Source organism: Camelus ferus, chromosome 11 (genome assembly GCF_009834535.1).
Source record: "Camelus ferus isolate YT-003-E chromosome 11, BCGSAC_Cfer_1.0, whole genome shotgun sequence".
Classification (NCBI taxonomy): domain Eukaryota; kingdom Metazoa; phylum Chordata; class Mammalia; order Artiodactyla; family Camelidae; genus Camelus; species Camelus ferus.
Genome location: NC_045706.1, coordinates 200,673 through 227,464, shown reverse-complemented (window position 1 = coordinate 227,464; position 26,792 = coordinate 200,673). Strand labels below are relative to the sequence as shown.

At 54.7% G+C, this 26,792-nt stretch overlaps 2 protein-coding genes across 2 annotated transcripts in view; one reads left to right on the top strand and one right to left on the bottom strand.

The window, feature by feature from the left end:
• The window catches only part of LOC116667345 (olfactory receptor 287-like), a 32,886-nt gene extending 26,327 nt beyond the window's left edge, over positions 1-6,559 (top strand). Inside the window, 5 exon segments of the mRNA XM_032492046.1 lie at positions 3,402-3,846; positions 3,848-4,072; positions 4,075-4,152; positions 4,154-4,387; positions 6,263-6,559. Of these exon segments, the coding sequence (XP_032347937.1) occupies positions 3,402-3,846; positions 3,848-4,072; positions 4,075-4,152; positions 4,154-4,387; positions 6,263-6,559 (1,279 nt within the window).
• Positions 6,560-23,783: 17,224 nt separating this feature from the next.
• Positions 23,784-25,386, bottom strand: LOC102514201 (olfactory receptor 226). Its single transcript, XM_032492045.1, is given in 2 exon segments — positions 23,784-24,597; positions 24,599-25,386. Coding segments are annotated over 2 exon segments (957 nt in total). The 5' UTR covers positions 24,742-25,386.
• Between the last annotated feature and the right edge of the window lie 1,406 nt (positions 25,387-26,792).

Below are 26,792 nucleotides of genomic sequence, written 5' to 3'. Positions count from 1 at the left end.
GGGAGTCGTCCTCACTGCCCTGAAGTGGGGCACTGGCTGTCTGGGCTGTGAGCCGGGGCCCCTGTGGCCTTACGTCTCTGGGCTCCTGGCCAGCACATGAGCTGACAGCCAGCGGGGCTCAGTGGAGACGCTGCCCCGGAGGAGGTAGGGTGGCAGGTGAGGCATGGCCACAATCTGAGCTGAGGATGGCGGCCTGGGGACAACAGCAGAGGCGTGCTGGCTTCCTGCCCACAGGCCGGGGCTGTTCCCCACCCAGCAGGGCCAGTGCTGATCTTGCTGAGGCCCAGAGCCAGGGCTGCATGGACAGAAGAGTTTGCAGAGTTAAGGCCCAGGCAGTAGGCTGAGGGACGGCACTGAGGTCCTGTGCTGGTGGTCGGTCAGGACCCCTTCTGGGCAGCCAAGGTCCACCTTCTGGCCAAGGCTATGGACTTGCCAGGGAAGCATGAAGGTTTTGGCTGCTCCCTGTGGGTCCAGAGCAGTCCATGTCCCCTGTTCCTCTTGCCATGTGTCCAGAGGAGGTGGACAGCAGAAAGGAAGTGACTCAGCCAACAGGGGACCTTCATAGGCCAGTCAGAGGGTCAGCTGGCCAGAACCAGCACTCCTACCCAGAGTGACCCTGTCTGGAGGGTCTTGGTGTCTTGTGCTCAGCCTCCTGGCCTCCAGGTTGTTTCAGGAGGATGTGACCTGCAGCCTCCTCAGACCCCTTGGGTGAGTGACCCCTGCATCACGCCGCGTCTCCACAAGCTGAGCTGCGGGTAGATTTCCTCATCCCTCTCCCGTGGTGGGCTCACAGTAGGACCCCTCCCCCCATAGTCCTGTCTTCTGAGCCTCAAGAGACCCTTGCAAGACGTGGAGGATTCTGTGTCCTCATTGCCTGTGCACGAGCCACACATGCACACGGGAGAGCAGGCCAGCTGTCCTCCCCTCCAGGGCACAGGAGGACCTGCCCACTAGCTGCACAGGGGAAATTCGGGCAGGAGGGCTCTCAGAGCCCCCAGGCAAGGCAGGCTTTGCAGAGGTGTCTTTCTCTCCGTCTCAGTGGTGATCTGCAAGAGCGAAAACGGCTTTCTAAAGGAGAGGCTTATCTGGAGTCAGGGCTGAGGAAAGTAGGGGAGTTCCCAAAGGTGAGGGCCCAACATCCAGGCAGCTCCTGCTCGTGGTCCTGTGCGGCCTGGGGGCCGCAGGGCCCAGGGCTGGGGAGCAGCGCTGAGGACCCAGGCCCCAGTGCAGCTTGGCAGGGGTCTGCGCCCAGCCAGGTGTTCAGAGGAGGGCAGGCAAAGACTCTCACCCTCAGGACAGAGCACCATGGCCAGAGGAGGGGCGCTGTCCTTCCGGGACAGGGCCCATGGTGGCCCCACTCCTGGGACCTGGGCAGGGGCACTAGCCTTGACTGCACTGCCGCAGACGCTCCTCTGGAGTTTTGCTTTGGTCTGAGCGCCAACTGCACAGCTCCTGGCCCGAGCAGGTGTCCTGTGGACGTGGCTGGAACATGCGTCACTTTCTCTGGCTCTGATTAAGGACAGCTGCACTGGCTGTACTGCGGTGCTGGGGACGGGATGCAGCCACGTGTGTCGGGGCCATAGCTGGTGCATTAAGAGCATGCAGACTGTGACCTGCTGATGCAGGAGGCACAAGCCACCCCAGGGGGCTGGCAGGTGGCTCCCTCCACGCCTGAGTTCTCGCTCTGGGGAAGTGAGAACCCCATGTCTTTCTGAGAAGGTGCAGGTTCTATACCACACCCAAAGGAAGTAGAGGCACAAGGTTTATTGCTTACAGATCCCACACTGGGGTGGGGAGGATGAGGCCAGGGAAGGGCAGTTCTCAGTCCAGGTCTCGAGCGAGCAGTAGGTGGACAGCAAGGGTAGGAAGCGCCCATCACTCATGAGGTGGCTGGGGCTGAGGCCAAGTTAGTACTTTGCGGCTGGACTCTGAGGGGTTAAAGACGTTCTGGAAAAGCAAAGCAGGAACTTGGGCTAAAAACCCTAGGCTCCTTCCTGATCCGTGTCCAGACTCTGGTGTGAGCAGGGTGGTCACACTGTGAAATGCCTGGGCATCAGTGGCTGTTTTCCATTCACATGAGGGACCCCAAATGCATCAGGAATGGGGGTGAGTGCTCCACAGTTACAGGGCTGATCCAGGTAGTGAGGGTGCACACACGTCTACACAGCAGGTGAGTGTGCATGCTGTGTCCACGGGCGTGTGGTGTGTGCACGTACGTGTGCGCGCACATGGGCGTGTGAGTGACCGTGTGCGGTGTGTGAAGGGCCACGCAGCACAAGGGGGCAGGCCGAAAACCGCATCTGTTGCAGTGGCTTCTGAGCAGTGACCCCTTTCCCCTAGAGGTCCAGCATCTGGACAGGTAGGGCGAAGCCTTTAGTGGTCCGGTCCCACCTGTCTCCCTGCGGCTGCTGGTTCTGGGCTCGTGTCCGCGGGGTCGAGGCGCCCCTCGGCCCGGGCCCCTCCCTCGGAATGTCGTCAGGGCGGCGCTGTGACCGGCCAGTGGGCGGCAGGGCGCTGAGCTTCCAGGTCCAGCCGCGGGTTCCGAGAAGGCGGGGAAGCGCCGCGGGTCTGTGCGCGTCTCCCCTTAACCCTCCTCCCTCCAGCCCTGACCCCGCATCCCGCGTCCTGCACGTCCCTGCCCCCTCGCTTCCCAGCCGCTTGCCGACCTCCCCTTGCCGACCCCAGCTTCCAGGCCAGGAGGGGGCGCTGGTGACACAGGTGTTTGCGAATTCACGTTTCGGGGCACCTGGCTTCCCAGCTGAGGAATAATCAGGTGACAGCCCGGGGCGAGAACTGGGTCCCCACGGGCTACCCTGAAGGTTGTGGTCCTGTTTCCGGGGGGCTTTTCTGGCACAGTGATAGGAATTCTTCCCTAGGAATCAATCTGTGTTGGACGAAAATGCTAAAAATCAGGCCATTCATAATTTCATTTGTGAAAACTTGACACTTACTGTCCTTTCTCAGGCATCTCGAGTCTAGAATAAAGATACACCCCACCCCCATGTGACCAGAACCTAGAGTAAGGACTCCAGGTGAAGCAGCCAGGAACCTGCGTCCCCGCAGTGCTCTGAGCCGGCTCGCTCAGGGCAGTTTAACGCCCCGGAGGCAGGCTCATGACCATGGCCCGCTGGCTCCCACAGGAGGCTAGGCCCAGCTGGGGTCCTGGGACTATAGGGCAAGCCTGAGTAGAGCCCAGAGAGAGCCGAGCAGGGCAGGCCCTCTTTTCCTGAGCCCCCAGGGAGGGTTTCCAGCGGGAGGTCCCTCTTACTGGTCTGTGTCCCTACAGTGCTCATGGTCTGGGGCCGCAGCCAGAACCTGTCCACCCAGGGGCAGTTCGTCCTGCTGGGCTTCCCGGGGCCACGGGGCCTACAGGTTGGGCTCTTCCTGCTGTTCCTGGTCAGGTACGCGCTCACGGTGGCTGGGAACCTGGCCATCATCACGCTGGTCAGGGCGCACCGGCACCTGCAGACGCCCATGTACTTCTTCCTCTGCAACCTCTCCTTCCTGGAGATCTGGTTCACCACGGCCTGCGTGCCCAAGACCCTGGCCACCTTCGCCTCGCAGAGCGGAGCCATCTCCTTCGCCGGCTGTGTGGCACAGATGTACTTCGTCTTCTCGCTGGGCTGCACCGAGTACTTCCTGCTGGCGGCCATGGCCTATGACCGCTACCTGGCCATCTGTCTGCCGCTGTGCTACGGCAGCATCATGACGCCCAGCCTCTCTGCCCACCTTGCCCTGGGCTCCTGGCTGTGCGGCTTCTCTGCCATCACAGTGCCAGCCGCCCTCATCACCCGCCTCTCCTTCTGTGGCTCCCGCATCATCAACCACTTCTTCTGCGACATCACGCCCTAGGATTGTGCTGTCCTGCAGCGACAGGCGGCCGGTGGAGCTGGCGTCCTTTGGCATCGCCTTCTGCGTCATCCTGGGCTCCTGCTTCATCACGCTGGTCTCCTACGCCTACATCATCGTCACCATCGTCGGGATCCCCTCGGCCCAGGGTCGGGGCAGGGCCTTCTCCACCTGCTCCTCCCACCTCACAGTGGTCCTCATCTGGTACGGCTCCACCTGTCTTCCTGCACTGTGAGGACCTCGGTGGAGAGCTCACTGGACCTGACCAAGGCCATCACCGTGCTCAACACCATCATCACCCCTGGTGCTGAACCCCTTCATCTACACCCTGAGGAATAAGGATGTCAAGGAGGCTCTGCGGAGGTGGGATGTGGGGGAAGTGGGCCCCTGGGGACCACTCTGCACAGCTGAAAATGGCACTCTGATGTCACCAAGTGCAGGAGGGACCATTGGGCAGTCCAAGGAGGCAGCCCCCATCCCAGCCTGGGAGTTTCTGTTCTTCTCACAGGCCTTGCCAAGTAGTGCTTCAGCCCCTGGGGTTTCAGACACAGATCCTGGAAGAGAAATGGGGACACACAGTCCCCCAGAAGCACCACGTGTACATACAGACACCCACCGCCCACAAGTACTAGAGGTGGGACCAGCCTGTGAGTCCCCGCCTTGGTCTGGGCCTTGGAGGGGCTGATGGCTGTCGTTAGTGAAAAATCGGCTGTCCTGTACCTCAGACTTCTTCCCAACGCCGATACCTGCAGCCTGCTGAGCTGTCCCTCCAGGCAGGCCAGAGGAGGTTATCCACAGAGGGGAGAACTCAGAGGAACAGGGTGTAAACCTCTAGGAAAGCCCAGCAGCCTGTGGGCTGTTTGGGATCAGTGTGTGGGTTTGGGAGCCTCAGAACACAGACACCAGGGCTCACACCCTCCTGGAGTCTGGGATCTACTGGCCTCAGAGGGAGGGGGCTGGGTGCGTTTTGTGAGTGGCTAAGTCCCGGGAGGCCCTCGGGGGTCCAGAGCCTCTGTGAGGGGCCAAAACTGGCCCAGCAGCCCACCCTGACTTATTCTTGGAGCAGCATGCATGGAGTTGGAAACCATCTCTGAAGCTGTGTGTGTGGGTTTAACCCTCTCCAGCATGACTTGGGCAAGTCACGAAACCACTCTGACCCTCTGTATCTTCATCTGTCCATGGGGACTGTGAAAGTGCAATCTCATGGAGCCCCTTGAACAATAAATGAGCTGATGTGTCTCAAGTGCTGCTGTGGTTACTGCCGTTTTCATACTTAGCAGAGGGAACAGCACAGGCCGTCCCTTGTCTCTCTCCTTTCACTTCACACACAGATTAGGCAGAACTGATGGGCGAGTGTCCTCCACCCTGTGTCCACCCCGATCGCCCAGCCACAGGGACCCTTGAAAGAACTCGACTCTCCTGCCCACTGATAGAAATTGAGGGTGACTGCCTGGACTCGGCAGGTGTGTGTGTACTGAGTTGCAGCCATGAGCTATCCGGGAGCTGTGGCCACAGTGTTCACCCAGGGCCGCAGGCCGTGCCCCCTTGTCACCTAGGGAAGGCATGTGCTAGTTAAGCCAGCCAGGCCTGGCAGGGAGCTGAGCCCAGTGCCACTGTGCACAGTGTCCAGGCCGGGCCTGCCTGGTGATGCTGGTGCGCTCAGAGGGGTCTGTGGGGTGTCTGGGGAGTGGGAGCCTGCCACAGCTGGAGCACAGCAGCCTAGGCCTTCCTGTGGGTTTGCTGCCCCCCAGTCTCGCCTCAGGCCCCACTTCTGGAGCTCAGGGAAGAACCCCCACTTAAAACTGCACCCGGGCCCCCACCACCTGGCCTGCGGTCCTCTTCACTGTGTTCATCATATGCGCTCTCCCCCAGACGGAAACGCCGGGCCAGGGGTGCTGATGGTTTATTCCCGCGGAGACCCAGGCCTACAATAAGTGGGCACCCACAGGTGTGAGGGACCCCAGCTGAGAAGCCATCTCCCACCGGTGTGAGGAAGACCGGATTCCCTGAGGTCCCAGTCCCCCGGGGCCAGAGCGGAAGGACACATTTATAGTTATCATGGCCAAGGACGCTTGTGTGGTCTTTGTGCTGTTGTGAAGTTATTTTCCCAATAATGATTTAAAGAATGTCCAAATTTAACGGGATCTGGCCTTTGATAAGCGGATGGGGTAAGTTACGAACTCGTCGAGTTAGCTGGTGCCCCTTCCCCTCGAGGTCCCCTCCCCTCCTCGCCCCTCCCTTCCCTGTCCCTTCCCTTGCCTCACCCTCAACCCCCTTCCCTGAGCCCGCATCCTCAGCCAATCCCAGAGGGTTCCCCGAGGGCTCCTCTGCTCAGGGGGGTGGGCTCCGGCCCTCCTCGTCCGTCCTCTCTTGGGCGGGGGTGGGCGCAACCGCCAGGCGCCCTTGTCTGCAGGGCCCTGAGCGTGGCCTCGGGGCGGAGGATCGTCGCCCACGGAGACCGGACCTGACCGGAGCTCCCCGCAAAGGCTCCTGGTTCCTGGGCCGAGGACCGGAGCGGGCGGCACACCCGGAGGTCCCTCCGGGCCGCGGGGGCTGCGGTCCTCGGCTCCCTCCCTCCCGGAGGGAAGGCGTCCCCGGGGAGGACCGCGGGTCCCGAGGCGCCTCTCCGGGTTCCGGCGGCCGCGCCTGGCTGTTTCCCGGCCCGGAGCGCGGCGGTGGCTCGGTGCCCCTTCTCGGGTCGGGGAACTAGGTGGTCCTTGAAAGCCGAGGGGGGCGCCTTCTCTGGCCGTGGTTCACTGTGAGCGCAGGCTGCCGAGACGGCGCTGGGCCCGGACGCGGCGGTGGGGGGGGGGCCTTTGCGGTCGCCCGGCCCGCGGGGTCTGGGACCCGGGAGGAGGGCTCCGGGCGCGCGGCTCCGTCAGACCGCTTCGGTCCGCAGGCCGTTTCCTCACGCGAGTGGGCGGTGGGCACAGTGCGCCCTGCCGCCCCGGGGCTCGTCCGGGCTGCAAAGCGCTTCCCGTTAGGTGATCTTCGTGCAGTTTGTGACTCAAGATTCGGGTGAAGACCAGGCCTCCTCGGTGACCGGGTGCTGCCCGTGGACCTTCCTTTGAAAAGTCTGGGCTCCGAATCAGGCGTTGCTGGAAGAGCAGGGGAAAGCCACGGGTTGGAGAGGCTTGTCTCTCGCTCAGTTTGTGAACGCTGCCCGTTGTTACCGGGTCAGGCTTCAGTCTCTTCTCAGCCAAGCCGCCCTCACCTGGGGGTTTGTCAACAGTGTGCCCTGGGCTTCGGCTGCAGCCCCGGAAAATCGCGGGCCCTTTGGGCCCGCTTTGGGTCCGCAGGTTTCCTGGGTCCGCAGCAAGTCGGTGAAGGTGGGTTGAACTTTGGGCATTGTCTGCCATTTTCGTCCTCTTTTTTAGGTGAAAGGAATTCTAACAGTGACTTAAATCAATAGACTTATTTTATTTTATTTTAAAAATTCTTCCTGGATCAGGGACATATTGGCAGAATGAAACTTTGCACATACTCAGACACATAAATACATACGTATTGGCTGCATGAAATTAAAAAAAAATTAAACTGAAGTATAGTTGATTTACAGCGTTGTGTTAGTTTCAGGTGTGTATCTACGTAACAGAATATGTGTTCTTTTTCAGATTCTTTCCATCGTAGGTTATTACAAGATACTGAATACAGTTCCCTGTGCTGTGTAGTAGGACCTTGCTGCTCGTCGATTTTATATCCAGTAGTTGGTATCTGCTAATCCCGAACTCCTAATTTATCCCTCCCCCCTTTCCCCTTTGGTAACCGTAGTTTGTATGCTATGTCTGTGAGTCTGTTTCTGGTTTGTAAATAAGTTCATTTTTTTTTTTCAGTTTCCACATATAGCTGATATCATGTGATACTTGTCTTTCTCCGCCTGATTTACTTCACTTAATATGATAATCCCCAGGTAGACTTTATTTTATTTTATTTTTTAACACCTTTATTGTGGTATGATTCCTATACAGTAAACTACACATATTTCAGATGTACAGTTTGATGAATTTTGGTAGATGTGTACACCAATGAAACCACCACCACAATCAAGACAGCTAACATTTCCATCACTCCCCCGAGGTGCAAATTTCAAATTCCCAATTTGTCCCTTCCCACCCACTTTCCCTGCTGGCAATCACAAGTTTGTTCTCTACGTTTGTGAATCAGTTTCTGCTTTGTAGATTAGTTCATTTTTTTTTAAGATTTCACATATAAGCAATATCATATGGCATTTTTCTTTATGTTTCTGGCTTCCTTCACTTAGAATGACAATCTCCAGGTCCATCCATGTTGCTGCAAATGGCATTATTTTAATTCTTTTTTATGGCCGAGTAGTATTCCATTGTATGTGTACACCACATCTTTATCCAGTCAGCTGTCAATGGACATTTAGTTTCTTTCCATGTCTTGGTTATTGTAAGTAGTGCTGCTATGAACATTGGGGTTCTTTTAAAATTATCTTTCCCACTGGATATGTGCCCAGGAGTGGGATTGCTGGATCATATGGTAAGTTTAGTTTTTAGGGAACCTCCATACTGCCCTCCACAGTGGCTGCTTCAATTTGCATCCCCACCAGCAGTGCTGTCAGGAGGGCTCCTTTTCCTCTACACCCTTGCCAGCATTTATCATTTGTGGACTTTTTATTTTTATTTTACTTTTTTTTGAAAAGATCTTCACTTTTTTTTAAACTTTTTTTATTGAGTTATAGTCATTTTACAACGTTGTGTCAAATTCCAGTGTAGAGCACAAGTTTTTCAGTTATACATGAACATACATATATTCATCGTCACATTTTTTTTTTTTTTGCTGTGAGCTACCACAAGATCTTGTATATATTTCCCTGTGCTATACAGTATAATCTTGTTTATCTATTCTACATATGCCTGTCAGTATCTACAAAGTTTGAAATCCCAGTCTGTCCCTTCCCTCCTCCAGCCCCCTTGGCAACCACAAGCTTGTATTCTATGTGAATGAGTCTGTTTCTGTTTTGTATTTCTTTTCTTTTTTTTTTTTAATTCTATATATGAGTGATCTCATATGGTATTTTTCTTTCTCTTTCTCTTTCTCTTACTTCACTTAGAATGACATTTTCCAGGAGCATCCATGTTGCTGCAAATGGCGTTATTTTGTTGGTTTTTATGGCTGAGTAGTATTCCATTGTATAAATATACCACCTCTTCTTTATCCAGTCATCCGTTGATGGACATTTAGGCTGTTTCCATGTCTTGGCTATTGTAAATAGTGCTGCTATGAACGTTGGGGTGCAGGTGTCATTTTGAAGTAGGGTTCCTTCTGGATATATGCCCAGGAGCGGGATTCCTGGGTCATATGGTAAGTCTATTCCTAGTCTTTTGAGGAATTTCTATACTGTTTTCCACAGTGGCTGCACCAAACTGCATTCCCACCAGCAGTGTTATCAGGAGGGTCCCCTTTCTCCACAGCCTCTCCAGCATTTGTCACTTGTGGACTTCTGAATGACGGCCACTCTGACTGGTGTGAGGGAAGACTGTGTCTCCTTATCTCTCTGTGCCCTTGGCATGCTGTTCCTACTCTTGGGAGCACCATTCCCTCTTCTGCAGACACTGCATCCTTTTTCAAACCTCGACTTTTGGGTTGCCTCTCCCACCCTGGGCTCCCGGGAGCCCCATGTCCATTCCTGGGTACCTACAAAGCCTCAGGGTCACTCATGCTCACCACCTGCCAACTGCCTTCCCAACAAATGGCCTATGGCTGCAGAACTCCACTGGCTTTGAGGCAGAACCTCTCCCAAGTGCGAGCTGGTGACTCAGGGCTGGAACTGGCCTCTGGCTTGTGGACCCAGCTGCGTCTGGACTTGGCTTCTTCTTGGACCATCTGGTCTGGACAGCCGTCTCTGAGCCTGTGATTAAGATGCCACACCCCTTAAGCTGTTTTAGATGACTCCTGACTCGGTCCCAAACCACCTATGGGGTGGAAGCAACACGCAATGCATCTTCCTGGCAAGAGGGTGCCATACTGTTTATCTGTCAGTATCGACTGGGGGGTATTTCAAGAGCCACACTTTGGACACATTAAGTCTGAGAGGCCAGAAGACATCTGAGCGATTTGAGGACAGATGGGAGGGAGCAGCTGGACACGGCTCTGGCCTTTAGGGGTACTTTAGAGGTATTTCAGTGAAGACCCCGGGACTGAGTGAGACCCCAAAGGAGGGGCTGAGGAGAGAAAAAAAATGATGGACAAGGAGCCCAGGGCCTCTGAACATGAGGGGCTCCAGCCCAGGAGACTGAGAGGAGGACCTCCGGGGAGGCGGTGAGCAGGTGACTCCGGTGCTGCTGATGGCGCCTTTGCCCCACACCCCAACTTGGCCATGGGGAGTCATTTTGGTGAGGTGATGGAGCTGGAGGCTTGTGAGAAGGTGAGTGGAGAGGGCACATGACCCCATCCAGGAGCCAGGACGTGGTGACAGCTGGGGGAGGAGGGGTTCTAACCTATGATGACATCCTCTCCTTTTTGGAAATGCCCAGGAATGAGGGCAAACTTGGCACTTTGGGAACCAGAGGAGGTGACTGCTGGAGTGCCCTCGCATCAGGTGAGAGTGGCCATTGGAGGAGACGCTCTGTGGGGCCTCCCGAGTCATGATGGGTGGGTGAAGGGTGGGACGGTTGAGACTTTCAGACCACTGCAGTAATCCCTTCAGGGCCTGGGGACACGTAGGCCCATGTCCCCTGGATCTATGGACACAGGATTCCTGTGCTCACACCCCAGAGGGATTTGGAGTGAGCAGCTTCAAGTCCACAGGCTGGAGCTCAGCTACAGCCGTCTCCCCAGGCAGGTGCTGGCCAGGCCCACCTGCTGAGACACCTGCTGGGGAGACACCTGCTGGATCAGGAGGCACCAGCCCTTTGTTGGCAGCAGGGCCCTGGGCTGCCTGGGTCTCTGCCTGAGATGGATTTCCACGCCTTGGTTCCCTAGCCTTCCTGCAGACGTAGTGACCCGAGTGACCCCGAGGCATTTCTAGGAGCAGGATGGCAGCAATGTCACCCTTGCTCCAGAGCTGACAGCTGGGGCAGCTCCTCCCCGTGAGGTTGTTCCCCAGCACAGCTCAGCAGCCTGTGCAGCTGCGCCTGGGTCACCTGCTTCTGAGTTGGCTCTTCCCTGACCTGCTCCACCCGAGGGACCATCTTTTACTCTGAGCCTTGTTTCTGAGAAAAAGTTTGTGCCCCTCAGGCAGCTGGGGAAACCTTCACAACCCTCTTGGTACCCAATCAGCTCAGAGTTCACCGAGAGTCCAGCCATCATGATGGGAGACTTTTTAGGCACTGGGAGGCCAATATGCTGCCTTCCCTGGGGCATCATTAGAAAGAAGCAAGGCGGGCTGGGCTGGGGGGCTGAGCAGCCCGTGGGGACAGCTGCCTTGCAGGCCTGGGGATCAGAGGGTGGGTGGTTCTGGCTCGTCAGGCAGTCAGGCACAGGGGAAGCTCTGGCGTGTCTCCACAAGGATGATGAGGACCGTCCCAATTAGTAAGGACATCAGACTCCCTCTGGGCTTCAGCTCGGAGGAGACAATTAATTTCGAATAAGCAATTACGTCTCGGGCAGGAGGTGCACCTCCTGAGAGCTGCGGTGTCTGCAGGGAGGCAGGATGGCAGGAGGGGCACTCTGATTAGAGACCTGGGCGAGGTTTCTTCCTCCTGGCATCTGCCCAGCAGAGGGAGGACTTCCCGTCCTCAGCAGCCACCTGGCTCCCTGGTCTCTCTGGATTTTCCTGCACAGAGTCTTCCTGCCCCACTGGCTTCTCACAGGGTCTGCAGGCCGCCCCAGGGCACCCTGAGGACCATGACAACAGTGTCTGCAAATCACGCCTGGTTGTCAGCGTTTCCTCCGCCTGTAACTGGAACACAGTCACGTCATTGGAGTGTATTAATCTTCCTGCGTTCTCTCACTGTCTGAGTTTCAAAGGGATTAAATGCTTTTTTGGGGGGAGGGAATGTGTGTAAACCCAAACACATTTCTAGTAGGCTATTTTTTATTTTATTTTAAAATTTTTTAAAGTTTAATTTACTTTTATTTTTTATTAATTTTTTAATTTTTTACTTCTTAAAAACTTTTGTTAGTAGGCCATCATTCTTATAAACGAATATGTGACGACACAGAACGTTGACAGTCTTCTGCCCTTTAATTAATTAATTAACATTGAGAGAGAACTGACACACAGAGTCTGTTAGTTTCGTGTGAACCACATAATGATGGTGTTTGTAGGTACTGCAGGACGGTCACCACCGTAAGTCTACTTAACATTCATCACCACATAGAGGTAAAAACGGTTTTTTTCACGTGATAAGAACTTTTAGCAACTTTTGAATATACAACACAGTATTATTAGCTATAGTCACCAGGCTGTGTGACCGTTACATCTGGTGTGTAAGCTTCTTATTAAATTATATAGAATACATATAGGTAAGTGCCCAAGTCTTAAGTGTATAATTTGATGAATTTTCATAAACCGCACACCTGGACCAAGATCCCAACGTGGCTGGAACCCCAGATCCCAATGCCTCTGTCCCCTGTGGTCCCCAAAGACGACCACTGTCTTGGCCACCTGACAGATCAGTTTTGCTTGTTTTTCATCTTTACGTAAGTGGAGTCACACAGAACGTGCTCTTTAGTGCCTGGCACTTCCCCGCAACATCGCGTTTGTGGGACTCCCCCAGGGCGCTGTGTGTGGCGGCTGCTCAGCAGTGCTCACGGCTGGCTGTCCTCCCGGCACGAACAGGCCGCAGCTTGCACACTCAGCTGCTGAGGGTTGTTTCTGTCTTTTGGCGCTCTGATAATTCTTATGATGCCTTTGGGAAGAACACACACACACGCATTCTGGTGTATGTCCATCTTTATGGATACGTCTTCCCCTGTGACTGCCACACTGTGCAGTACCTCCAGGAGTGTAGGCATGTGCTTGGTCCTCGCCGACACTCAGTGTCACCTGTCTTCATTTTAGCCATCCTGAAGGAGTGTGTCGCGTGGTGGCTTCAGTTTGCATCTCCTTGATGAATAAGGAAGTTGGGCATTTCTCCTTGCTTGTCTTCCACTGGGATATAAGTCAGATCTTCCTTGATCTTGGATTCAGGAGAGCAGAACAGGGCTTCTGTGCCATCCTGTTCATTCCCACTGGCCCAAATGATGGCACTCAGGTGGTCCTGCCCACGTGCAGCACTGCCTGGGTCTGAGTGTCACCTTGGAGATGGTGGGCCAGGCCATCACCTCTGTCCCCAGCCTGCTCCCTCAAGACCTCTCCATTTGAAATGCAGGTCATCAGCTAACAGGCTCCTCTCAAATCAGAAGATGTATCGGGTGGGGCCACAGAGCCGCCGTGAGCTCTCGAACCTTACGGTGAGTGTCTGTTCTGTGCCCACCACTGAGCGGTCACTTTTCAGCGAAACCACTTGAGGCAACACAACTTTTGCCAAAAGCTGGGATGGGGTCTTGCTCCTCCCCTCAGTGGCTCTGTGACCTTGTACTCTGTCCCCATCTGCACAGTGGGTGTGACTGCCACACCTATCCCGAACGAAGCAGTGCTCAGACCCCACTCTGCAGAAGAGGCTGGTGGTCACACGGTGCGCACACCCCAGGCCCAGGATCTGAGCCTCTGTGCACCCACTCCTCCGCCTGAATGAAAGGACTCAGCCGGGCAGGATGCGCAGTCCCTGTGGGGAGGGGCACCACCGTGGGTGTGGTTTCTGCGGGAAGGTCATGGACGGCCCGGCTGCTGAGCTCCTTGCGCTGTCTGCTCCTGGAGATGCTGTCCAATAGGACTTCTGTTCTAAAGACGAGTTGGCTACTCTGAACATAATTCTTTAGGAAAACATACTCCTTTTGGCACAGACATCCCCTTGCCTCTGATTAATACACCTACATTAAACTCGCTCTCATCACTAATCATTCCTGCCAATGTAGGCAAGATGCTTGTATGTGGCTGTGTGCTGTGGGCCTGTGCTCAGTAAGCCCTGACCCTGGGCTGCAGACTTGCCACGTGCGTGGGACCCAGCTGGGCCACGACTGGTGCTGACAGCCTCTCTGCCCCTCACAGGCAGTGGAGGAACCCTGCTCATCCCCAGCTGCTGTGACGTCCACTTAGCTACCGTCCCTACCACACGGAGGCCATCTGGTCCTACAGCAGTGCTGGGTACCGTCGGCCTCAAATCTCAGTGACTTACCTTGGAAAACAGCTTGGTGTAGCTTATGAAGTTAGATGTATTCTTACCATGTGACCCAGCCCTTCCACTTCTGGGGCTCCAGCCCAGAAAAATGGCATATGTGTCCACACAGATACATCGATGGGTGTGTTTATAGCAGCATTGTTCTGATAGACCCAAGCTGAACGTAACCCAGAGTCCATCGCCTGGGTAGACGGTTGTGGGATATGCATGTTACGGAAAAAGACAAGTGGCGCTACTTCGAAACAAAAAGCTTCTGCACAGAAAATGAAACAATAACAAAGTGAAAAGACAAACTCTGGTAGAGAAGAAAACTACTTACAAATGACACATCTGATAAGAGCTCAGCATCCAGAATACATGAGGGGTTCATGGGGCTCAGTAACCAAACCCCTAAACAACCCGACCGAAAATGGGCAAAGGACTTCGTGGACCCTTCTCCAAAGAAGACATCTGAATGGCTGTCAGGTGCACGAGAAGATGCTCAGCATTACTAACCACCGGGGAAATGCAAGCCAAACCACGACGAGGTACCACATCACGTCTGTTGGGCTGTCTGGTATTAAAAAAACAAAATAATGAGAACTGGTTGAGGCCATGGAGAAAAGGGGACCCTCGTGCTGGCTAGAATGTGAATTGGAAAGCGGTACGGAGTTTTTTCAAAAAATTAAAAAAGAACTACCATAGGACCCAGAAGTCTCCCTCCTGGGTATGTGTCCAAAAGCAACGAAGTCAGGATCCTGAAGAGGTATCTGTGCTCCCACGTTCACTGCAATAACAAAGACATGGAAGCAACCTAAGTGTCCTCCGACAGACGGCTGGGTGGAGAAGATGTGGTGGAAAGACAGACCCACGATGAAATGTATATGTATTTATTGAAGTATAGCTGGCCTACAATGTTACACTAGTTTCAGGTGTACAACATAGTGATTTGATATTTTGTAGATTATAGTCTATTTAATGTTGTTACAAAATATTGGCTCTATTCCCTGCCCTGTACATTACACCCTTGTATCTTACTTATTTTATACCTAGTAGTTTGTACCTCTGAATCACCTTCCCCCATCCCTCTCTCCACTGGTAACCACCAGTCTGTTGTCTGTATCTGTTCTGTTTTGTTATAATCATTTTGTGTTAATTTTTAGATTCCACTTACAAGTGAGAGCAACAGTATTTGTCTTTCTCTGTCTGACTGACTTCACTAAGCATAATATCCTCCAGGTCCATCCATGTTGCTGCAAATGGCAAAATTTCATTCCTTTTAATGGCTGAGTAGTATTCCATTGTGTATATAAATGCCACGTCTTCTTTATCCAGTCATCTGTTGATGGAAACTTACGCTTCTTCCACATCTTGGCTACTGTAAATAATGCTGCTATGAACATTGAGGTGGCTATTTTTTTTTTCAATTAGTGTTTTTATTTTCTTTGGATATATACCCAGCACTGGAATTGCTGGAGCATATGGTAGGGTTTTTTTTAGGTTTTTTTTTTTTTTTAGTTTTTTTGAGGACCCTCCATACTGTTTGAGAGAGGACGGGAACCACTAAACATGCAGAGGTGATGGGACGTCCCTCCTGTGACCATGTGAGGTTATGTGAGACACTGTCTGAACTTGACCTTGACGAAGCCAGATGCCATTTGCGAGAAGGTCTAAGGGAGGCCCTGGGGCAGGGACTGCAGTGGCTTCTAGGAGCTGAGAGCAGCCCAGAAGGAAACAGGACCTCAGTCCTACAGCCACAGGGAGATAAATTCTGCGAGGACCTAGGGGTCCGGCCCCATCTGACTGCAGCCTTGTGCAGCCCTGAGCAGAGGACTGAGCTCAGCTTTGTCCAGACCAGTGGCCCACAGAAACCATGACATAACAAATGCTGTGTTGTTTTGAGCCACTAAGTTTGTGGTGAAGAGTGAAGTGGCTGAGTAAGTGCGTTTTAACTTTTCACGAAACTGCCAACTTGTTTTCCAAAGCGGTGGTGCCATTTGCACTCCCACCAACGGTGTAGCAGTGTTCCAGTGCCTGCACATCTTTGCCAAGACACACGGTCAGTCTTTTCGCCTTTGGCCATTATGTTCGACGTGCGGTGGCATCTAACCGGGGTTTTTATTTGCATCATTTGCTAATGATGTCCAGCATCTTTTCTGTGCTGACTCGTCATTTATGTGTGTTCTTTGGTAAGGCATCTGTTCAATTGATTTGCCAATTGGAAAAATCCAGGTTGTTTATTTTATCATTGAGCTTTGGATACAGCAGTTGAGGTGAAGATAGGAGGCCTTTGTTAGACACACGGCTCAAAAACATTGTCTCTGCCAGTCTGTGGCTTGTATTTTCAATATTTCACCTGTGCCTCTTGAAGAACAGATTTTAATTTGGATGAATTTTTTTCTTTTATGAATTTTGGTTTCCCTTTCTTATCAAAGAAATTTTCTCCTAACCCAAGGTAAACAAGATTTTTTTCATGTTTTCTTCTAAAAGTTTCAGATGTAGGTCTATGATCTCTCCGGAGTCTGTTTCTATACGGTGTGAGGGATGGATCACAGCCCATTTTGGGGGATCTGGGTTTCCAATTTTCCAGCACTATTTATCATAAAGACTCTTCTTTCTCCACTAAATTGCCTTTGCACCTTTGCCAAGAACCAGTTGTCCTCACTGTGTGTGAGTGCGTTTCTGTGCTCTCCCTGCTCCGTCCCACGATCTGTTTGTCTGGATGCCAGTACTGCAACGTCTTGCCCACCAACTTTACAATAAGACCTGGCATCTGGTGGGGCGGCTTTCCAGCTTTGGTGCTCCTTTTCAAGGTTGCTTTGAATATTCTAGGGCTTTTGCTTTCCGGTATACGTTTGGAATCAGCATGGCAATGTCCAAGAGAAGCCTGCTTAGGTTCCGACGGAGATTGCGTTGGACCCTCTGGTCAGCTTGGGCGGATTGGCATCTTAACAACACTGAGTCTTCCACGCATTAAAGTGGTTTCTCCATTGCTGTACGTCTTTAATTTCCTCCACAGTATTTTGTAGTTTTCAATGTACATTTGTGCACATCTTTTGTAAGATTTACACTTAGCTCCTTGATATTTTTTGAAATATTTGAAAGATAGTTCAGTTCCCTATTGCTTGTTGCTTGTACATAGCAATACGGCTGATTCTGGATGTTGACCCTACACCAGCAGCCCTGTAACTGCGTTACTGTGGCTCCAGCATTTTCTCCTCTTCTGGTCACATCAGCCACAGATGAAGGCTTTTCTTTTCTTACCTGGATCCCATATTGGACTGGCCAGAACCTCAACGTGGTGTTGAGTGGAAGGAGTGAGAGCAGCGCCGTCTTGTTCGTGATGTGGGTGGAAGCAGTTGGCCTCCGCCGTCAAGCCTGGCGTCAGTGTTGTTTCCTACAGGTGCCTGTTGTCAGACTGAGGGCTTCTCTTGTGTTTGTCATTTGTGAGAGCTTTTCTCAGGGACGAATGTTTTCAGGAATGAATTTGTTACATTTTTCTGTACCTGTTGAGATGATCATATCGTTTGTCTTTTAAAATCTGTTGTTATGCTGTTGATATTTTAAAATATGTTGTATTTTAAAATCTGTAATCAATCACATTGATTGATTTTCAAATGTTAAGACCAGTCATGCTTGGTCATGATGTGTTATGCTTCGTGTACATTGCTGGCTCCTATGGGCTAAACTTTATTTAGAAAATCTGCATATATATTCATGAAAGATATGGTCTGTAGCTTTCTTTCTTTTTGGTTTTGAATCAAGGCAGTGGTGGCCTTGCACAGCGAGTGGGGAAACACCCCCTCCCCTCCAGTTTTCTGGAGGAGTTTGTGCGTTAGCTCCTCCCTAAGTGTTCTGTGGGGCTCGCCAGTGCAGCCGTCTCTCCTGAAGTGTGTGTGTGCGTGTGGGGAAGCTCCTGTTTGCACGGTTAGCAGATACAGGGCTATTAGGTGTCCATTTCTTTGAGTGAGCTTTGGCAGTTCATGTCTTCCAAGCAACTTGTTTATTTAATCTAAGCTGTTAAATTTGTTGGCATAAAGTTGTTTGGAGTATTTTGTAATTAGCCCTTTAAGCTCTATGGAATCTGTGGTGATGTCACTACCCTCAATCTTCATAATCGTAATTTGTGTCTTATCCAATCTTTTCCTGATCAGCTTGACCTCAGATACATTCATTTTATTGATACGCTTGGTGAAGCAGCTTTTGTTTCACTGATTTTCTCTTTTTCCTTGTGTTCTATTTCGCTGGTTTCTGCTCTGATCTTTCTTCTGCTTATTTTGTGCTTAATTTATTGTTCAGTTTCTAGTTTCTTAACATAGAAGCTGACGCCATTGATTTAAGGCTTTTCTTCTTTCCTAATGTAGGTGTTTGATGCTATAAATATTCCTCTCAGTGCTGCTCTAGTACAAGCCCACGATTTTTGATATGTTGTGTTTTTTACATTCATTTAAAACCAGTTTCTTATTTCGCACTTGATTTCTTATTCAACTAACAGGTTTTTAGAAGTGTATTGTTTCCAAGTATTTGGAGATTTTCCAAAGATCTCACTCTTTTATTGATTTCTGTTTTAACTCTATTGTGGTCAGAGACACAGAGAATTACTTTTAATTCTTTTAAATTTGAGAGTTATTTTATGGCCTAGAATTGGGGTCTGCCTTGGAAAGGAGTGCACTCCTCTGCGCTGTGTGGAGAGCCCTCCAGCTCTCGACCAGTCAGGTTGACGGTGCTGCTCAGTCTTCTGCGTCCTCCCCACTCCGACCTGCTTTGCCTCCTTGGGTCTTGGAAATACAGTGGTTTTCGGGTTTTTTCCTGATCTGACACCGGCTGTTCTCATGACCTTTCACTTCTTCGGGTGTCCCATTATTTTTGATTATGTGCTGAATAGCGTATTTGAAGCATTATCTGAAGGCACTAGGAGCTCAGACGTAGATGTTGTCTTCCTCTGGGGGTGGTTTGTTAGCTGTTACTTCCTCCAGACTCACGGTGGGGCTAGTCGTCTAGACCCCTGCGGCTCCAAGTTCAAAGTCTGCAATTTTGTGCTCTCAGTGCTCTGGGCCTCAGGAAGTCCGGTTCACCCTCATTCCTGGGGTGCAGCCCCTTCCTAGGCAGGGTGTGGGTTTCCAGGGTCACCGTGTCGGTGGGGTCTGTGGGGCCTCAGCTGGCCAGAAGGTTGACTGTTGGGCTCCCCACGTGGGGCACCGTGGTCCCCGTCCCTCGGCCTGTCAGGTCCTCACTGACCCTTGTCCCTTTGCTGCTTTGAAGATTGAAACACGGTTCACTCCCCTTATCCAGCTGTCCTCAGGGAAGCGTTAGTCTGCAGTGCTCAGTCCTCCACGCCTGGGTCTCAAGATTCCCTGTTTCCCCTGAAGCCTCTCGAGTTCTTGCTTAGATATCTGATCTCTGGGCCGGTTCCCCAATTTTTAAAAAAAGTACATTAACTTTTTAAAAAAATTTTGGGGGGTTAGGTTTACTTTCATTTATTTATTTAGAGTAAAGGTAGATTTATTTAGAGAAATGCATACTGTATAGAGTGTAGGCTGTTTCAAAAGGTGGGAGAAAGGCCACGAGGTGTCGGGGTTGGGTGCTCAGGTTAAAGTAAAAGTAGGTGCACACTCCGTAGACGGAGTGCGGGCCGTCTCCAGAGAGGTGGGAGCGAGAGAGGCGGCCTCATTTATTCATTTTTAGAGGAGACTGGGGATTGAACCTGGGACCTTCTGTGTGCTAAGCATGCACTCTGCCTCTTGAGCTAGCCCCTCGCCCCTCAATTCCCCAATCTTAAAATGTATTTGGTATCCATTTTCCATGTCACTCTTTGGCTTGATTTTCTGAATGATTTCTTCAGTTCACTTCCAACCCTTACTGAGTTTTTATTTCTGCCATCGTATTTCCAGTTTGCAAGAGCTTTTCCTCTCTTTCTCTGAATTTTCCTTTTTCTTTCTTTTTCCTTTTTTTTAGTGCTCTATTGTGTCAAGGATGCAGTGCATGTTTTCGCATGTCCTTAAGGATGTTCATGAAGTTCCTCCCCCTGCGAGCTCTGTTTCCTCCGACTTCCTCTCTTTCCCTTAGTTCCCTCTCTTGTCAGAAGTCTGGTGACCCTCAGCTCCCAGCCCACACTGCTGACTGTGCCCACGAAGGGTAGCTCAGCTGGAGCACCCAGCAGTCAGTGTCCTTGGTTCTGGGTGTTCGTGGGATTTCTCAGAGAAGCTCCATCCAAACTCCTATCTGGAGGGACCCAGGCTGCAGGGCTGGGGTCTTGCTGTCCAGCTCGGGACCTTCCCTTGATGTCCTCCAGCATCTGGGTGTGTCCTGGTCCCACACCACTGTCTCTGGAGCTCTGGGCGTCAGGCTGGGCTTTACCGCCTTCCCCAAAACCCCATTTCCAGCCCCACCTGCATCTCACTTTCACAGTGCCTTGGGCAGGTGGGTGCTCCCTGCCCAGCTCCACCTATGGCAGCGTCACTCAGCCCCCTGCTCCCCAAGGCCGCCCCGTTGACCTGGTTTCTGAAACGTTATTGCTGTCAGTCTCCTCGATCATTACCCTGGGGGTCCCTTTACCATCATTCTGGTGGAATTTGAGGTGGGGGTCCATTGTCCCCCACCCTCCATCTTTACTGAGAAGCTGTTCTTCTTGGAGGAAGGGGCCTGGAGGAGGGCCCAGGGGTGGTCGCGGGCCAAGGGCCCAGGTCCTGGGTGAGTACTAGCCCAGGAAACAGGGCCTCCTCACCGCTGACGAGGTGTCCTGCCTGGCGGGGTGGGCGCTGGCTGCTGGCTGCTGCTCGCGCACACAGGGGTGGGGCTGGGCACACGAGGCCTCTTCCTTCTCTAGTGAAGCAGCCCCAGGCTTCATGGCACGGACAGAAAGGAGTAGCCACGGGAAGTACGTGGTCCGAGAAAATGGGCAAACGGGGGCATCGCACGAGGCAGAAGGGCAGGCAGCGCTGGCTCAGCTGAGGGGGCCGACTGGATGCTAACTTCCTCCCCCAGCAGCTGCTGTGAGAAAAGGCTCCACCCTCCGCCTGTGGGGGGCCCCCTCTGCTTCTTCTGGCTCTCAGTGGACCTCTCCCTTCCTCATCCCGTGAGCATCACGCTGGTGGCCTCAGCAGGTGTGGCCCAGCCCTGTGGCAATTCAGTGGGGGGAGGGGATGGAACAAATGAACACTGTGGATGGACAGACACAGTGTGGACAGCCCTGGGAGCTGGGGCCATTTGTGGGGGTCTCTGTGCAAGTCCCTCTTGGAGACAAGCTGGTGGGAGGTGCTGGGGCATCAGGGCCTGACCCCCTCAGCATCCTGGGGAGGGGGCTGGGGCCCCACAGGAGCAGGCTGGGAGAGGGGGTGTGCAGCCTGGGGGGCTCAGGCTGGGAGGCTGGCGAGAGCTGGATCATAGGGTCTCCTGGGGAGGGGCCTGGGGCCCCACAGGAGCAGGCTGGGAGAGGTGGGGTGCAGCCTGGGAGACCCAGGCCGGGAGAGGTGAGGTGCAGCCTGGGGGGCCCAGGCCGGGAGAGGTGGGGTGCAGCCTGGGGGACCCAGGCCGGGAGAGGTGGGGTGCAGCCTGGGGGGCCCAGGCCGGGAGAGGTGGGGTGCAGCCTGGGGGACCCAGGCCGGGAGGCTGGTGAGAGCTGGATCACAGGGTCTCCTGGGGAGGGGGCTGGGGCCCCACAGGAGCAGGCTGGGAGAGGTGGGGTGCAGCCTGGGGGACCCAGGCTGGGAGGCTGGCGAGAGCTGGATCATAGGGTCCTGTTAAGGATTTGGGGATTTACCCTACGGCCAATAGGGATTTGATCAGGATGAGTGAGTGAGTGGTGGAGGGGCAGGAGACTAGGGTGGTCCCAGCAGGGAGCCCATGAGGCACAGGGCAGGACAGACAGACTCACAGCCCTGCAGGGCTGGTGCTATGGAAGTAGCAGAGGGGGATGCCAGGGGCTGGGCCGTGGGGCAGAGGGAGGCTCCGTCCCACCTGGAGGAGGAGGTCATCACTGGTGGGAGGAGGGTGACCAGCAGCTGGTGGGCTGTGTGGAGTGACAGCTTGTGAGACCCATGGCCGGCCATCGGTGGGCAGCTGTGTGTCTGGAGCCCAGGGGAGGGTCCTGCTGTGGTCTCCAGGAGCTGCTGGGATGGGAGTTTAGGAGGAGAATGGTCCCAGGCAGAGTCCAGGAACCTGGGCATGGCCTGGAGAGGAGGGGCTGACACAGAGGAGGCCTAGGAGGGAGGCCGTCCTTACAGCTCTGAAGGGTCCGGTAGGGAGACCCCCACCAGGGTCCTGGGGCTCGGAACTGTGAGGGCTTCATGGCCTCAAGAGCGAGGCCTCTTCCTTCCCTCAGTGGGGAGGCTGAGGCCATCCCGCCTGTTCCCTGCACCTCATTCCTGCCCCAAACCAGGGTCCTTGCTGCCCCTCTGTCTTCTCATCTCCGGTCTCTCTCTTTCAGCCTCTGCAGAAGGAGGACCAGGAGGTGCCCCCACCCCACCCCTGTGCACTTCCTCCACTATCCCCGACCCAGGACACTGCTCCTCAGTGCTGATGCTGATGTCCGACCATCTGCTGACAAGTCAGGGGAAACTCTTCAGTCCTCGTTCCACCTGGTTCTCCCAGCGGCTGTGCCCAGTGCTCCTGGGACCTGGGTCACCCACCTGCAGGTCCTCTGTGTCCTTCCCACCTTGTCTGAGGGCCACTCCCCTGGCCTCTTCCCTTCCGGCTATGCAGCCTTCCCCAGCCACGTCACCCACGCTCCTGACTTTGGTTACCCGCCATATACTGGTGACTCCGACGGTTTTGTTTCTGGCCCCTTCTCTCTGGGCCCCAGATCCAGGCACTGCACAACCTGTGGGACATTCCCAGACCTGAGCTCAGCCTGGTCTGGGCGTGGCCTCCCTCCTCTCTGCCTCCTGTCACTGCTGTTCTTCTGCAGGACCCTCCCCTCCTGCTGGGACGGTCTCACCCCAATCCCTCAGTGCCCCTGGGGGACAGGCCCTGTGACCCCGGCACCTTGCAGAGCTTTCTGTGTGTCAGGAAGTGACCAAGCTGCACCTGTTGCTCCCAGGTATGTAAACCAGGCGTGAGTTCCCTGACCCACCTGGTCTGTGCAGGGCCAAGCAGCACCCGGCAAGGGCTGGCACCCAACACTCACTTTATTAATTAAATGACAAATCAATGACCCAGTATTTCCACTCCGCTTTTTAAAATGATCACATTACAGAAGTTTGATTTGAAAGTATGCCCATTTTGAAAGAGGGGCGTGCGCATGATTTTTGACATAAAGGCGTCTCTCATGGGACATCTGTACCAATGTGGTGGCCGCCATGGCAGCTGAGAGGCTGGCTTCTCAGAGCCTGCAGCTGGAGCAGTGATGGGTGGTCAGCACCAGGTCTGCCCAGCAGGGGGCCTCTCAGGTTAGCTCTGCCCACAGTCCTGGCAGAAGGGGCAAAGCTGGGGCTCTGTTCCTGCTGGCCTTTCCCTGTGGATGGTGGAGAGACCCTCCCACCCAGAGAGACCCTTGGGCCGCCCAGCACCACTGCTGGTGCATCAGACAGTCCTGTCCCACGTGGACGGTGCTCCCTTCACTCCCACCTTGCCCCTAGGCCCCATCACAGGGTCCTCGCCCTCCGTGATGCCCTCACTGGGGGTCATGGGTCAGCCCAGGGCCTGTCAGCCGCTGACCAGGTGCGTGAATGCTGAGCGAGAGGGGCCCTGGGTGGGTTTGGGGGCATGTCCTGGGGGCGGCCCCAGGTGGTTCCAGGATGGGTCCTAGGGGCGGGGCGGGGGAGGGTCCTAGGACGAGGCGCCCAGGGTCTGGGCCGCCCCCTGCACCACCCTGTGCAGGGCCTCCTTGACCTCCCGGTTCCGCAGGCAGTAGATGATGGGGTTGAGCAGGGGCGTGAGCACGGTGTAGACCACGGACACCAGCTTGTTGAGGTCGAAGGAGTAGATGGCGCGAGGCCGGGCGTAGATGAAGAGGGAGGCCGAGTAGAAGATGACCACCACGGCCAGGTGCGAGGCGCAGGTAGAGAAAGCCTTGTGCCGGCCGGCGGCAGACGGGATGCGCAGCACTGCGCTGATGATGGCGGTGTAGGAGGAGACAGTGAGCAGCAGCGGCCCCAGCAGGATGAGCAGCGCCAGGAGGAAGTCCATGAGCTCCGCCACAGACATGTCGGAGCATGCCAGGTTCAGCAGTGGGGACACATCGCAGAAGAAGTGGTTCATGACGTTGGGGCCGCAGTAGCCCAGGCGCGAGATGAAGAAGACCTTTCCCACGGAGATGGCGAAGCCCGAGAGCCAAGAGCCAGTGGCCAGGAGGCTGCAGAGGCGGGGGCTCATGATGGCCGGGTAGCGCAGGGGGCTGCAGATGGCCACGTAGCGGTCGTAGGCCATGACGCCCAGGAGCGCGCACTCGGTGCAGGCCAGCGCTAGGAAGAAGTACAGCTGTGCCATGCAGCCCGCGAAGGAGATGCGGCGGAACTCGGGCGCCACCAGGCTGAGCAGCAACTTGGGCACCGTGACGGAGACGTACCACACCTCCAGGAAGGACAGGTTGCCGAGGAAGACGTACATGGGCTTGTGCAGTAGAGGGCTGACACGGATCACCTGCGATGATGAGCACGTTCTCCGTGACGGTCAGCAGGTAGACCGGCAGGAACAGCACCAGCAGGCCCACGTGGAGTCTCAGCGAGCCCGGGAAGCCCACCAGGATGAACTCGGTCACTTCCGAGTGGTTGCCACCTGCAGACATGCTGTGCGCTGCCCCACCTGGGGGCGGGGATGCGTGGGTTGGATGCCCGCCCCCCGCCGCGGTGTCAGCTGAGCTCCCGGCGCAGGAGGGGTCCTGGTCCCCGTCTGCATCCCCCAGTGCCGCCCAGGGCCTGGTCCCCGGCACCACGAGTTTCCCACTGGGCACTCCCACGGGTGGGAGCTGGGCAGACCTGGGCTTTGTCTGCTGCGGGCCCGCCCGCCAGGCCTGGCTGCAGGTGTTAGACTAAGCCGTTACATTGTAGGGAATATGAGCAGGGTCCCATGAGAATACCTCAGAGGCCAACCTGGGGACCTGCAAACAAGCTGCAGCAGGGTGGGCGGGAGAGGCCGTGGCCAAGGTCGCCCAGGTCAGGGGCAGTGGGCAGGTGAGCCTGGGCCAGTGGGAAGAGCCCTGCCTGGAGCCAGGCTCCTGTTGACTTCGCGGGTAAGCGGCAGGTCCCCACCATCCAGAGACTTGGTGTCCCCCTCTGTACTTGGCCCTGCAGAGTTTACCCAGGGTGCCTGGGGTAAACCCTGGCCACACAGCACTGCTGGCACTCAGCAGCACCCCCAAAGGATGGCGCCTGTTCCCAAGGAGAATTCAGGCTCCTGAGGACTCAGCGGGACCCAGGAACCCACAACTCCCCACTCTGGATCCCCTCACGGCCCTGGACTGTGTCCTCACCTGTGCCCCAGAAGCTGAGTCCCCTCCATGGCCTCAGGGTTCAGCCTTCAGCTGCCTGACCCCATGCCAGCTCCTGCACAGTCCTAGCTAAGCCTGGTCTTGCAGCCACAGCTCTGCAGGGAGCTCTGGGGGCATCTCCCTATGCAGATCTCAGCACCCCTCCCCCAGCTCCCCCCCTGCAGTGACAGTAAGGGGCTCGAGGGGGCAGGGCTGGTGGCAGCTTCCTCTCTGCTACAAGAAATTGTTTTCACAGACTTGAAAGGACCGGATCCTAAGGTCAGAAGTCAGCTCCCTTCTCCCCACCTCCCTGCGGCTCCTCGGTCTCTTCCCTCCTGCTGGCCCCCTGCACCCCTGCCCCACATAAACCTGTCTGTCCATCCCAGAAATGGGCCCTCCAGATGTCCCTGTGAGCCAGGCCTCCTGTTTCCGGTTCTCCAAAACCCATTTAAAAATCAGTGCACTCAGTTGTAGTGTGGCTGGGGTTTTAGCTTTTTATCTGCACTTTAAGTGCCTCAGAACGTGGCCCTGTGTGAGTCCACACACTTGACATTGAAGTAACACCCAGTCGGTGGCTAAAACAAGGTGGGTCATATATTGGAGAATGGATGTGGAGAACAGAAAGCCTAGACTCTTGCCTTTGCCCCTGTTCTCAGTGCTGCTCCAGGCAGGAGGAACTCCCAGCTTCTGCCCCACAAAGACTTCAGGAGGCAGCAGAGGCCAGAGCTCCGGGGTGTGGGTTCAAACCCCACCCTCCACCTGTGCCTTGGACAGATACCTGCTCTCTCTGAGCATCCAGTCTCTCGGCTGTCCCGTAGGGGTCATGAAGGGTGGGGGTGCACTCTGGAAACCCACATCTGCTACAGCACCCTGGGGTGCCCTGTGGCCGGTGGGGGTGGCAGTGACCTCATGTAGCTGGAGGGAGCCTGGTCAGACCTCTGCGGTGCAGTGTCGGCTCCCAGCATGGTGAGGGTCTGGGCAGAAGTTCTCCCCCCGGGCCCCTCTCTCTTCACTCCCCACTGTGGCTCCTGGTGACCTTGACAACTGGAGTTTGCTCAGATCTGCCACTGGCCAGCTGTGGGACTTGGAAAAGATGTCTGTGCTCACCCAGCCCCTGTTTCTCTGTCTGAAAGTTGGAGCAGAAGCGCCACTTATCTGATGGGGTGGGAGGTGGCGCTGCACAGGACTCTGAGTTCTTGTCACACAGACTCGGGGTGACAAACTGTGAGGTCCCAGTCCTGCACCATGACGCACTGTCAACACATACACTCCCCAAACCTGACCCACCATCCCCCAAGCTCAGATCCACCCACAGACGCCCGGCGTCCCCTCCACCCCAGGCCCACAGGCCCCCGAGCAGGCGTTCACGC